Source organism: Chenopodium quinoa, unplaced genomic scaffold, assembly GCF_001683475.1.
Source record: "Chenopodium quinoa cultivar QQ74 unplaced genomic scaffold, ASM168347v1, whole genome shotgun sequence".
NCBI lineage: Eukaryota > Viridiplantae > Streptophyta > Magnoliopsida > Caryophyllales > Amaranthaceae > Chenopodium > Chenopodium quinoa.
In genome coordinates, this window is record NW_018745054.1 from 1,549,248 (window position 1) to 1,564,189 (window position 14,942).

General features: G+C 36.3%; 1 protein-coding gene across 1 annotated transcript; it reads right to left on the reverse strand.

The window, feature by feature from the left end:
- Positions 1-1,415: 1,415 nt before the first annotated feature.
- LOC110709166 (homeotic protein female sterile-like) lies at positions 1,416-14,440 on the reverse strand. Its single transcript, XM_021887382.1, has 7 exons — positions 12,744-14,440; positions 12,534-12,611; positions 11,649-11,892; positions 4,479-4,548; positions 3,690-3,858; positions 2,416-2,769; positions 1,416-1,970 (listed from the first exon to the last, which is right to left on the reverse strand). Exons 1-7 carry the CDS (start codon positions 14,121-14,123, stop codon positions 1,734-1,736), a joined length of 2,532 nt encoding a protein of 843 aa, XP_021743074.1. The 5' UTR covers positions 14,124-14,440; the 3' UTR covers positions 1,416-1,733.
- Positions 14,441-14,942: the final 502 nt, after the last annotated feature.

The window sequence follows — 14,942 nt, forward strand, 5'->3', positions numbered from 1 at the left end:
AAAAGAAAATTTTGGGTGGTTTTGAGGGAGGAAAAAAGGAATGTGGGTGGTTTCGGGGGTAGGGGAATGTATTTAGGGTGGTTTCGTGTCCATAATTAACCTTAATGACTGACGAAGTTAACAATTATTAGTCATCAAGGGTATATGGTGTATTTTTGTGAAAACTCAGTGGTATATGATGAATTTAAAAAAGTTTAGGGGTATATGATTAATAAACAAAAAACTCAAGAGTATATGGTGAAAAAAACCGATAAAAATTAGACCAATTAGAAAGCGACATGTGGCAAACTGACCTATTGAACCGGTTATCAACATGTCAAGGCTCATTAAAAGCAAATAGGTATAAAATTCAAATCATTAAATAATAATTAAAGTTAGGATTGTTAAAATAAATCGAATAAAGTTGGGATTAATAAAATCAATTTTTTTTTTTCCTTTTAAATATTAGTGTTTTGTATATCTTTTAAAAAAACAACTTTGTACAAAGAAGTGGCTGATATGCATTTGCTAAATCATGAGTGTCGGTAAAAGGAAAGAATACTTTACTATATAAAGGATTGTAGGCAACAAGAGAGAGGCAGGCTTGAAGAGAGTTTCATTGTCTTTTTGAAATCATAAACAATCCTTTAGAGAAAATCCTCACTTAAAGAGAAAGATTGGTTTTAAACTCTATTAAAATAGAGAAAAACTCTAGTTCTTGTCCTGTCTATTTAAGCTTTTAGCTAGTGTGTTGTAATATATGAGTGTTGTAATCTTTCCAAATTAAATAAAAGTTTCTTTCAGGAGGGAAAGTTATCCTCTTAAACATTATATATCAAAGGAGTTATTTTTCTGTTTAAAAGGTTCATCATAAACACAATAGAGATTGTTTGATTAGAGACTATGGAGTAAGGTAGGAAACGAATTAAATCTGTGATGTGCCTTTTCTAAGGAAGACAAGGTTGGGGTTAGCTAACTTGGCAAAGCCGAAAGCTCAAAACGCTGGAGGTTCCATTGTCGACTAAGTTCAGGTATTGGTCAAAACTCTATTTAAACAATTAACGTTGCGAAGCATGGTGGATATTTAACTTGAATGTTAATTTATTTTGATATATAACTAGTAGAATAGTGATAATTACTACCGCTTAAAATATGAATTAAGAAACAAGTGAATTTAAATCGACTTAAAAATTCTATTTTTCGCATACTAATATTGAGCTAGCTAGTTGGTATTAAAATAGGTATTGTTGATATACCAAAAGAGTGACAAAAACTGCCAATTACTAGAGGCCTCAAGGACTCTAGTTGCTAGAGCCTGAGACATTCCCTTAGATAGTCGTTAGAAACATGTTAAACTATAGTCTAAAGCTGGCTTCATAAACAGGACTTTTGTTTTATGCGTAGTTGATATAATGAAGCCTTCTCGAGAATAGAGGTTCAGGACAATGAGAAACTGCCCATATATTGCATAAAATTTTGCCACTTACAAATCATGATGTCAAGATGTTCTGTTATGATCACTAATTAGTGACAGAATTTAATGCAATCTAGCTCTCTAAGGATAGTACATCAGTAATCCTAGTTAAAATTGCATAGCAGAATTGACGTTCAAGAATCTCCCGTTGTGTATCAACCTTTATTTCTATGTTTCGGCATTGCAGCGAGCATGAAATTCGAGTAGCTTGTGTCATCATACAGATGAAATGCTGGAACGAATATCTCATACTGGAGATGATTGTATATCTACTAGACAATTACTGCAGAAAGGAGGCAGATTTGCAGGGAGGATTCATGAATGATGCAACAGCCTCGTGAATGTCTCTTCTGTGGCATGTTCTTTGGCATTGCACCAGTGAGTTGGCTCCATTCCAGACAGTTTGTACATTGTTTGGAAAGAGGGTTTCACATAACCCTAAGAGCTTAGGGTTTTCAAGATCACGGAAAGTCTCCAGCATTCTTAGCTTCTGACGTTTCTTCTCCATCTCCAATAGCTGCACCAATACGATTAATGATGTTAATTTAGATAAGAATAATCAAATGTTCCTTCAGCTTTAGAAATAGAATTTTTAGCATCTTGAGACAAATTTACATAGTCTACATCTAAAGAGGTGCATTTGATATCTGATAAAAGTTCAGAAAGGCCATGACAACATAGCTGTCTGGATCATTAGAAGAAACCCAATATATCTTTCAGATTATGAGCCCAATTATATTGAGCAATGTTGAGATGATTTGTTTATCTCGGTAAACATTATAAATACTTCGTAATCTTTACTACTAGACAGCTTATAACAACACATTGGTTTGCAGTCATAATATAGGTTAAACAAATCAGCATTAGTTGATAGCTAAGTAAAAAATTTATGATTCAATAACTGTGACCAGAAGCAACTAGCAGACGAAAAATGCAGGGGCTGAAATAATAACAGCCAATACCTCGTGTCTATGTTGCAGATATCCAGCTGTTTGTCCCTCTTGCTGAAGCAATGGTTGCTGCCGGGCAATATGGTTAAATCTACTCCCGAATTCATCCTGAACATTTACATCATTATGAGAATATAATTCGGCATCACCTTTATCACTATGTAATGATTTCTCCGAAATATCTCCAGATCTATCAGATTTATCATGTAAGTAAGCTCTATCAATCTCTGACTTCTCATTGTTGTACTGAGATGCAACTGCATCAGGCTTCGTCTCCCCGTCTTCCATTTCACCATCTGCATCCCCATCATGGGAAGTCTCCATATAAGATGAGGTCTCAACAGGACTTTCGGCATGTGAAATATCCTAAAGTAATCATGGCAAAGAGCAATGTGTCAAATGCTTTGCTTTGTTAGATATTCAGTTTACATCCAATATCAACCCTATTCCCAGGTTCCAGAGCCAATCATTAACATTTGATTTAGATGCTGTCTGGCAACGTGGCATGAACATTAATTTTTGAAATGTTTTAGGCTTCTAACTATCACACTAACATAGCTCCATATGCAGCTAAGGATATGTGCCAAAAACATGCCATCAAATACATATATCAAGTCTCCTACAAATAGCAATGATCGCTTTAGTAAGTTCAATAAATTTATGATTCTCATAAATCATAATTACTTCAGTTTTTTGTCATAAAAAAATTTTAAAATAAGAAAAAGGTAAACATGAAATGAAGAAAATAATAAAAGTTTCAACTAATTCTCGACATATTAAATTTATATTTGTTCCTACATGTTATACCTAGAAAAGAATTTACCCTCATAAAATAAAGTAATAATCATCCTTTGGGAAAATTGCTCCAAAAACTTACTCTGTTGAAGAAAAACAATTGGAAGTACCTATTACTAAAAAATATCCTATTCGTTCAACACATGAACTAGGAATATACTCGTACTTAATATCTCACAAGAGTATGAAAATTTCATAGCAAAATACGAAGTACCATGCATTTTGCTTGAAAAGCTAAAAAGAAGAAAGGAAAAACAAATGAGATAGCAAAAGGCATAGAAAATGTCAACCTTTCAAATAGAATCTGTATCTTCAGGTAATAAAAATAAATAAATAAATTTTAAAAGAAAAGTTATTTTCAACTCAATCGTTGAAAGCTTGACCAGTTTTTGATAATGAACAGAGTAGATTTTAAATTTATTCAGTAAATAGCCTAATGCGAAACAGGACCGTACGCTTCTTATATGTATAATCAAAAATATTTAACACACCTCTTGCCTGTATTCTTCAGGTAGCCCAGTCTTGAGGACTTTACTTTGAGGTGAAGCAACTTGACCTCCAATTTCACGTGCCAGTTGTGCCTCACGAGCCTCACGCTCCCGTCTCCGACGCTTCATAATGCATATAGCACAAAGACAGTCATCTTTGTGACGCTTGACTCTGTAGGTTTCAACAAGATAAGAGGCTACTTCAGATTCAAAGCAAGTAAACCCTCTAAATCCAAACTAACAATAAAACCGAGCCAATTATTTATATAAAAAAATAAAAAAAAAAACCTGTATAAACAGTAGCATATGTAATAATTAAAGTTTACTGTTTAGGTGATAAATTGGGCCAGGACGAGCTTTGTACAATAGCTCTTGTCCAAACCTGCAAAATCATATTGGGATTTTTGGGATAAAGAGAGTATTTCTGGATAGGCTTGTAATGTAGCCTAAAACAGTGTTTTGGAGCAGCCCAAACCTGCACACTCTTTGCACCGGGCAATAACTATACCAATAATTCATCAGTATTATATCATAACCTTATCATTTTTAGGTCAATTTGTCACCAGTAAATTTAATACCATAGCTGTATTGGTAACTTTAGAAATGCTACATGCACTAAGAATAGGTTAATTGCTTTATTCAAAAAAAAAAAAAAACAAAAAAAAAAAGAAAAAAGAATAGGTTAAGTGCTAACTTCACTGAAAATACATACAAGTAAATAACTATAACTATAAGCAAATATAAGATTGCTGCAACTTCAGAAATTCTCCATCCCAGACCCTAGAAACATACCCTTTTCCTTTTTTAAGCTTCTTTCCATGACCTGAAGTTGTTGGTTCATCCAAGGGACTGCCTTCTTCACCTAAATAATAGGAGACCATGACACTCATCATTGATATGCTGTTATAAGACAAGAACACCCAAGAGAGAGAGTGGCTAACTAACAAACGCATATAAAAAATAATGCTCTAATGCAAATTCATAATGTCAGATAAATCATGAAAGTTAATCGCAAGCAGAATGAAAGCAGAAGTAAACAAAGAAAAAAAAAAACATGCATTCAGTAAGATTGAATTTGAGAAGCTATAGAGGGATACGAAATTAAACAAAATTGACATTATTACATTTTAAATTGGTCTTTTTTTAATCTAAAATCAGGCTTCAAAGTTGTTTTATCCGTTCTTTGGTTCTTGATAAACAAATATAGAGCAAAAGAAAAATGAAATTGGGGTGGAAGGAGAAAGGAGTATAAAAAGAGAAAAGCAAGGAATAAGGAGTTAAAAAATAAATAAAAAAATATTTCCACCCATGAGAAAACAAATTCCATCTATTTACAAACCATAGTACCATACAAAGATTTGAAAATCATTCGACCTAAAGATTGATTTCTTTCTAAACCACCACAACGACAATTCACAGAGAGAAGGTTAGGAATATAGAAAAGAAGGCCTCATAAAGCTCCATTACATATATCGGACACCAATTTAATAATTGCAAGGAAGCTCAGATACTATTTTTGTTTTTATCAAGAAATTCTTTTATATATGAAGTTATGATCAGCAGAAACAAGAAAAAGATTACAAAAGAAACATGGTACAAAAGTTGCCCAAATTACAGCAATAACAGAATACAAATTAGCCCAGTTTCTTTGAATTTCTCCCACTGAATAACTATTAAAAGCCCCTGCAGCTTTAGCCCACAGAGAGTGATTATCATAGTGTAGAGATCAAGCCAGTAATACCCTTAATGAATTATTATCAACACTAATCTAATCTGCTTAGTCACTAATACAATGATGTTGAATCGACCTGGCGACTCATGGTAAATGGACATTGGAACTCATGGCTTCCTAATAAATTCCACTATCTTTTCAATACATGTAAAACTTTTATGTTAGGTTTGCAATGGTTCTTGTTCCTCAACAAGGTTCTGACATAGCAAATCTTACCCTGAAATATCCTAGTCTGACCCTCAGTAATGTTCTTCTCATCTCTCCCATATTTCCTCCGCTTTTTTAGTCAACACATTTTGACTTTTGACACTATCCACAAACCCTAATTTGATTACTTTTATGATTTATAATTATGGTAATACATAGTCAGGTGGGTTGTGGGATCTTGTTAAATCCGGATCAATATATATTTCCAAAATATCAACTTTTTATATGTTTTACTAGTTCATTATTAGAGACATTAATATTTGAACTTGTGCATTGCCAAACGTCATAAAAGAAAGTGTCAACTAAAAAAGAACGGAGGAGGTATTTTATAATCGTGTGTCAGATCGTAAATTTACTTGTAATAATCACATCCATGTATAATTTTACCCTTTTGGCTATGTAATAATCTATACACAAGAGGGGATGGGGGAGTTGACAGGGAATATATAAAGAAAGAGTTGTGTGAAGTACTCGTATCGTCCTTGGTACGAGGACATATCGAGTATGGGGACAGTAAGTACTCGTGCTCATGATATTAAATTTCAACCACATCACCACGTTGCAAATACAATGTGAAGGACATGGAACTTATCGAGACCGAAATATTAGGTCACAACAATCTTAAACCAACGTCCACCTATTTAGAAACCATGCAAAGATATGAAAACTGCTTACACCTCACAACCACGTCCACCTTGCTACATTGGTTATGAAGTATAATAATTTCTAGACTAGTCACCAAGACCACCAATTTTAATGTCAAAAGACAGATAAGTTGCACAGGGCACACTTGCCCGGTCGACAAGGCGAGCAACAAATCTCCTGTTTTTCCTATCACCAAAATCCAAAATAGCTTAAAGTTGTGGGGAGCCCAAGCAAGAGCAAATAATAATTGTTACAATAATAATTTTGATTATGAAAACTAAAGGTCTAGCAAATGGCATCTCTTTAGAAAAAAATAGTAATTGAACTCTTAGGAGTGAGCTTAATTGATGAGAGAAAAATTATTGGACTAGGCCAAATTGAAAAGAACTGAATCGCAAATCTTCAAATTTAATCTAAAATATATTGCCTTACTCTTACGATATAACTTTAATCATTAAGAAGGATCCCTCAACTCCTCTACAAGATTCATAATGTGCATCATATGTGTATATCAATTTTGCGTATACAAAATTAAACATACATTCTGTTCAAATAGAAGATCTCTAACAGTGGTACAAATCAAATTTAAGCCTTCGGACCATCTCACATTAAATGTGAAGGAAACACTTTACTTACTCTTCACCTTATAACCGACTATGATATTAGAATTCAAATGAATATTTACCTTCCATACCTCAATAAATAACATCTATGAGTGTAAATTGGCGTTTATATGCTTGGTTGACTCATAGGGACCACAAATCCTTTCGCCTTTAAAAAAAAAAGGAAAAATTGGTTTAACAATCCCAACTTTGATCGATTTTCTTTAAATAATCCTTACTTTTGATTATTATGGAATAATCCGAACTTATATAGGTATCTTCCTAAAATAATCCGAAGTGTTATTTTGTTGCTTTTGCTTATCCCTTTTGGGACTTGCATAACAAAAATAAAAGCTCGGACTATTATAAGAAGACACCTATATAAGTTGGGATTATTCTAAAATAATCAAAAGTTAGTATTATTTAAAGAAAATCGTTCAAAGTTGGGATTATTAAAACCAATTTTTCCTAAAATAAATAAACTCATTAAGCTAGCCTATATCTGTGAAGTTCAAGATAAGATCACCTTTGCAAAGTTTAGGAAAGAATAAATTAATTAATGAGAAAAGGGGGAAAATAAACAATTAATCTGGTAAGGAAAGGTGCTAGAAAGTCTATGAGTATTCTATCCTATATTCTATATTTCAGGTATACTATGAGTATTCTATCCTATATTCTATATTTCAGGTATACTATGGCAGATGCATTCCCACATCATGGTTGAGAATGACTTCCCAACCCAGCCACCAATGGTACAAGCATATGCTCTATCTTCTTTAACATCTTGAGCCAAGATTTTACAACTGTACCTTAGCACATTTTATAAGATTTTGCCTTTTAAGAAAACTACGATGGTACTTTGTTACCCTAAAATTCAAATGTTACATTTTTAAGACAATATGCAATAAAACTTGTTACAAAATTGCCATAAGCAAAAAAAAATAAAGGAAAATTCTCATTGGTACACCTCTAGAATTGGCTTTTCCTATTGGTACACTATCATGTTATGGACTAATTTTCTGATTTGTGTATTACATGGATTATAAGATGAAAGCTTGAATTTTGATTAATAATGGCAGAATTTGATACAAAAATGATAGGTTAATAGCTTAAGGCTATTACTCTCTTGATAACTTTAGGTTATCACTCTCCTAGTAACTTGAGGTTACTACTCTCAACATTTTTCCTCATAATTCATATCCACCTACTGCATATACTATCCCCTATTTATACTAAGGCTAAGGAGTAAGGACTACTAACCTAAAGTACTAGACTTCCCAACTTGCCCTTCCTATGGTTAATCTATTACAATACCGCCCCCCTAAACTTTCACCTTGTCCTCAAGGTGGTTCAAAATCAGCACTTAATATCCGGCCTCGACAATGATGGTCACCACCATCCTCCATGCCCAGCTTCCAAAACAAATTGAGCTCCTCCGTGGTGAGTTCTCTTAATGTCTCATGTGAAGAAACTGGTGTGAGATGATATTGGGAGCTACTAACTGAAAGGAATTGAAAAAATGGGGGGTTAGGAAACGTAGTCACGATGATGTGTTTAAACTTAACATCTATAAAAATTGGGCAAAAGGATTGAAATGGATGTGGCACCAAAAGTGGGCTTATCTGACTTGTGATCCTTGGATCATGGAAATTGGGCTTAAAGTATGGACCGAGAAAATGGGCTGAATGTTGATTTTATCAGACAAAGGCCCGGTGAAATGCTTTACTATTCAGTATTTTTACCCTCATTTTCACTAGTTGGGCACGTGCTATGCTTTGTTAATAAATTGCCTTGTAAATTTAAGTGGGGACCAGTCAGACCACCACACCTGCCCCCCTTTTTCTTGTCTCTTTCTCTACTTTTTACAAGAATGCCCTTGCTAACAATTTTCAGAATTGGCTTCCTCCACAAGCCAAAGAAGATTTCAGTCAAACTTCTGCCAAAAGCTGCTCCTTCTGCAAACTTCAAGAAATTACGTAACCACTCCTCTTGAATTCTTCCTCTTGCCCCACTTCCAGCCAAACCTCCACCGCCGGTAAAACCACAAGCGAAATCTCCACGCTTCTGCTGCGTGAAGCCACCACGACCAACACTGCATCTGCCATGGAAGTTCCTGCACCATCCCCCACCTTTTTCTCCGACGACCCAAACGCCCAAACCACCAGATTCGCAACCACTAGCACTACTGCTCCGACCACCAACCCGTCTACGGTCCTCAAATTGTAGAGAACACCCCCACGCAAAACCCTCAAGCCCACATCAGCTGCCGCCACTTTTGCCACCGGCCACCTCAATAACCAGTTCCACCATTCTTCAGTCTCACTGCCGACAGAAGAGCGTGGTCCTCTTCCGACTAAGATACCACCGTCGGTAAAACCACCAGAGAAGTCACCGCCCCTTCTTACAACCTTCGACAATGACGACTCAATTTTATCAGCACTCTTGCCTCCACCCGCGCCGCATCTACCATCGCTGCTCCGGCTCCCTTCACCATCTATTTCGCCGGCGAACCAGCACCCCGGACCACCACCAGATCCACATCCTCCGGCACCACCTTTCTCGAAATTTCCTCCACCCTTGTAAATGTTGCCCTCCTCAATGAAACCACCAGTAAAAACACTTTCAAAAGTGATAGCCTCACCACTAAAACCCCTAGCATCGCTAATCCACCTGCATTCCCATCAGCTTGTGCGCGAGATCCACCACCAAACTTGCCGAAAATTTCACCTCGACCTCCACCGGTAAACCCATCTCCAAAATCTCCAAGCCTACCACCATATTTGAATTCTTTTGCAAAACCCTTACCTCCACTATTCAACTCGCCATCCAGATCCCATGAACCACCATATCTCCCATCGACACGGCCTGCCTCGCATACAACTCCAGTTGGGTTGTGTGTTGGGTTGTGTGTGAAACCCTCAGGTAAATCATCTTTGAAAGTGCTCACCCCACTGCCAGACCCACACCCCACTAGGTCCTGCACCCCTTCACTCTTCTGATGTACTACCTCGCTGTTGGACCAAAGACCACAACAGGAATCAGATTGTGTCGTCGTCGAATGGAAATGACAGACCAACTAAACCTTCAATCCCTGCCACTCATAGAATGGTAGCCACCTGTGTTCACATTCGAACCACTGCAACGCTTCGCCGCAAAGCCCGATGATGGCAACCTTGAGCTTCTCCTCTTCATTCAACTGGAAAAAATGAAAGTAATCCTCCATTTGGAAGATCCAGTCATCTGAGTTTCTTCCATTGAATTCGTGAATTTGAAGCTCCTGCCGGATTCTCTTCTCCTCCTCGAGATCCGAAATTCCTCGCTCCCGTTTAAGAGAAATGTGTTTAAATTCCTCATGAATCCATTGCTTCATAAGTCGTTCGCCATCTGTTCCAGCTGCATTGCTGATTTTTTTATTTTTTTATAAACATCAGGGAGGATTCCGGCACCGGTAGTCACAGGACCACCGCTCTGATACCAATTGTTATGGAATGATTTTCAGATTTGTATATTATATGGATTATAAGATGAAAGCTTGGAATTTTGATTAATAATGGCAGAATTTGATACAAAAGTGATAGGTTAATAGCTTAAGGCTATTACTCTCTTGATAACTTTAGGTTATCACTCTCCTAGTAACTTGAGGTTACTACTCTCAACATTTTTCCTCATAATTCACATCCTCCTACTGCATATACTATCCCCTATTATACTAAGGCTAAGGAGTAAGGACAACTAACCTAAAAGTACTAAACTTCCCAACTTGCCCTTCCTAAGGTTAATCAATTACAAACTCTTTGCCTTCCCACTAGTACACCTCTACTTTATGTTTATTCTCAATCGGTAAACCTCTACGTTATTTTTTTGCTAAATTCGGGCTCAATTTGGAACCATTAAGCGTCAAAATGATCCCAAAAGCCTTAACCGAACAGTTCTTAGCACGCAAAAAAATAAAGACACGCAAACTAAGACATTTTTTGACACACAAAACAAGACATTCATGTTATTTTTTTTTTTCTCTTAAGGGTTGATTTGCCCCTCCAAAACTTTAACCAAACAGTTCTTAGCATGCAAATTGAGACATAAAATGTTTAAAAAGGGGTGTTTAGTCTTTTTTCTTAATTAGTTAACGTAATGGGTACAAATTGAGCTTGAATTTATCAAAAAATAACATATAGGTGTATCACTGGGAAGAAACATAGAGTAGAGGTGTGCCAGTGGGAAAGCAAAAAGTTAATAGTGTACCAATGGAAAAAGCCAATTATAGAGGTGTACCAATGGGGATTTCCCAAAATTAAAATACAGTGGAGGGGTTGGTGTTGAAAGATAAGATTTGAATGAACAAGCATGAGGCTGGAGATGTAGAGCTCGTACAAAAGTATAAATAAGCAAAACAGATTGTCAAACTACTAAGAACTACCGAATCTAGTTTACACAAGATCATAAACATACATCCACTATCATTAAATTTGGACCCAAATCTAAAGATCCTACAACTCTACTATAGGAGCTATATTGATTACTTATAAAGATTTAAATTTGAAATTAATGCACATATAATATACTATATACATTTTAAATTTTGCAACCATAATCACTTAGATATCTGCAAACTAGTCCACAGTCAAGCGACTCCACAATGTGTCACCCTTGGTCTTTTATACGTAGTATAAACAAAAGTATAGGTATGAGAGAAGAGACCTCCTCCAATCTATTAACAGCTTATGACCTGCCTCTAGGTTAGATCCACATATAAATGAGAACATAATATTTGCTTACCTTTCATCTTCTGTGTTTGTTCAGTATACAGCCCAGCTGCCATCCAATACTTCATAAAGTTCTTTTTGACTCGCTTCATAAGATCAACAATGTAGTCACCCTTATTGTTGTACTTGCTGCAATTATCCCATATGTACTGTACATCATTATAGACATCCTCAGAATCCATGTACTTTTTTCCACTTTCAAGATTACTGCGGATGGTGCCAAAATCCATTGGAGTATCAATGACACCAAAGTAATCCTATCACAAAAGAATAAAATAAGATAACCAGTTGCAAAGTACACACTCTTCAGATGAATAAGGTATGCAGGTATTAAACAATCATTAACTGCAATACACTTAAAGCAAGCTCACTCTACCCTACAGATGTTAACTAAGAACATTTATAAAATTTGAGTGACCAAAGGATTGACCACTTTAAGATTATAACACAGTATGCCTAGAACACCCTTATGGAATGAGTAAACAATAAGTAACAAACTAACAAATTAAACACTAAAAGCTAGTTTTAAAAATACAGACTACAGGCTAATGCTATACAACAATGATTTTCTAAGCCTCCTAAGTCAACGAAACTAAATTGATAGAGGGGAAGTATATATTATAAAATTGTACTAACCCATCATCAACACCTACAACCACCACCTAAATCAGAAATGTAAGCAACAGGAAAATAAGCCTTGAAATGTTTCTGTCTAACTTGGCTAAAGCCAAGAATGTCTCTTTAGACAGAAAAGACACCTAATAAGTATATTTCTCGACTAGCCCAGTCCAAACCAAACCTGATCTTAGTAAGTATCATGCCATCCAATTAACATTGAAATTTCAGCATTATAGCAACAAGTTTCTCAGTATTGATAAAGTTATCACATCATACTTACTGGTATTCCTAACCCAATAGGGTCAACTGGAACATTAAAGGGTTCAGCAGCATCCATTTTCATAATCTTCTGGATCACCTAATAAAATCAACAGCCAGTTAAAATCACATTAACACGGGTAAATAAAATCCCAAAACTCTACATTCTACTTATACATCTCAAAAATCAAACATTATTACAAAATAATAAAAATACCTCTCCATCTCATACCTCTAAAGAAGCCTCCAACTCTTCCTTGTTATATTTAGCTTCTTGTTGAGGAAACCTCGCTTTGTATTCCTCAATCTTCTCCTCATTTTGTGACAAATCATTAACACCACTCTCTTTACCATCCAGGGCAGGAGGACTTGAACTTTTCAAAATCACAATCTTACCACCACCCGAGGTAGGGGGACTTGAACTTTTTCGAATAACAATCTTACCACCACCCGAGGTAGGAGGACTTGAACTTTTCCGAATAACAATCTTACCACTCTCTTTACCACCCGAGGATGGAGGACTTGAACTTTTCGAAAACACAATCTTACCACTCTCTTTATCACCAGAAGCCGGGATACTTGAACTTTTCAAAGACACAGCATTACCACTCTCAATACTAACCGAAACTGGGGGGCTTGAATTTTTCACAAACACAGCCTTACCAGTCTCATTACCATTACCACCTACAGCTGGGGAACTCAAAGACGCAATCTTACCACTCTCATTACAACCCGAGGCCAGGGGACACGAGCTTTTCGAAGGCACAATCTTACCACTGTCATTCTCAGCAGAGGCCAAAGGACTTGAACTTTTCAAAGACACAACCTTACCACTCTCATTCTCAGCCGAGGCCAGAGGACTTGAACTTTTCAAAGACACAACCTTACCAATCTCACTCTCAGCCGAGGCCAGAGGACTTGAACTTTTCAAACACACAACCTTACCACTCTCATTCTCAGCCGAGGCCGGAGGACTTGAACTTTTCAAAGCCACAACCTTACCACTCTCATTCTCATTCTCAGCCGAGGCCAGAGGACTCGAACTTTTCAAAGACACAACCTTACCACTCTCAACACCACCCAAAGCCGGGGGACTCAAACTTTTCGAAGACACAATCTTAATAACCCCAGATTTTTTACTACTCCCATCAACCTTCTCACCACTAACAACAACTTCTTTATCATCTTTTTTCTCCACTACACTTACTACCTCGCTATTTTTCACCCCATCACTCTGAACTTGACCAACAGATGAACCAATAGCCTGAGGCTCAACAGGTGGAGGTGGTTTAGGCGTTGTTTTCAGCTTCAATTTAACACGCCCATAAACAGCAGTTGGAGTAGGTCTTTGAAACACTTTCGGAAGTACAGGCATTGATTCAACTGACTTAACCGGCATCGCCGTTGCCGTTGCAATAACAGGTTCCGATATCAGTTTCGACACTTCTTCCATCTTATTGTTGTCCTCCTCCTCAGACCCAGAATTATTTTCCTCGGAATTTACACTTTCAATGTCATTATTTGGGGATTCTTCAGCGGTTGTCGTAACAATCGGCGATTGCGACTTTCGTTTCTTGCTCTTCCCCTTCTTATGCCCACGTTTTCGCTTCATTTCTCTTGATTATTGCAAACTTAATCGACTGAAATCAAAACCAAATAAATGAATCTCGATTGAATTATAAAATTGGAGGTGAAATCTAAAACCCTAAAATTAAAAGCGGAAGAAATTCGATCTACGAAGTTTATGGGAAGATGAGGATTGTTCCTTGTTGCGATGCCGGGAAAACCAGTTTAAATTTTTGATTTGTTCTCGCTCTAATTTCAAATTTCGACTATGGATGAAGAAGCAAATTCTATTTACTTTTATTCTCCTTGTTTTTCTTCTTTATGTGCGAGTTAACGAGTTCGAAGAGGGGTTGAATTTGAACAAATTCAAGTTTGTACTTCCTCCGTCTTATAATACTTGGGACGTTCGGATAGACACTTAATTAAAGAAAATTACAAGTGGTTCCTTTAAAACATTTATTTATCATGTAAAGGATTCTCTTTTGTATTTTTATATTGTAAAAAACAAAATTGGGGGATATGGGGGTAATGAGGAGAGAGAAAATGTAGGATTTAATTGGGTTTTGGGGTTTATGGTCCCAAAGACAGAATAGGAAAATATTTTTTAATTAGTGGTCTCATTCCATATTAAGTAACGTGTCAAGTATTTTGGGACGGAATGAGTAACAATGAGAAACGGGGTTGTTTATCAAGGGGAAGCGTTGTACTTTCATCTGGAAAAGTAAGGGTAGTGGTGACATTTACGATAAACATTGTTAGCTGAATAGAATTGACCACGATATGTGAAATTTGTCAATTATTTCTCTCTCCTCCTTTAATTTCTCTCTCCTCTTTACTTCATACGAGTTGAGCTACCATCACCATT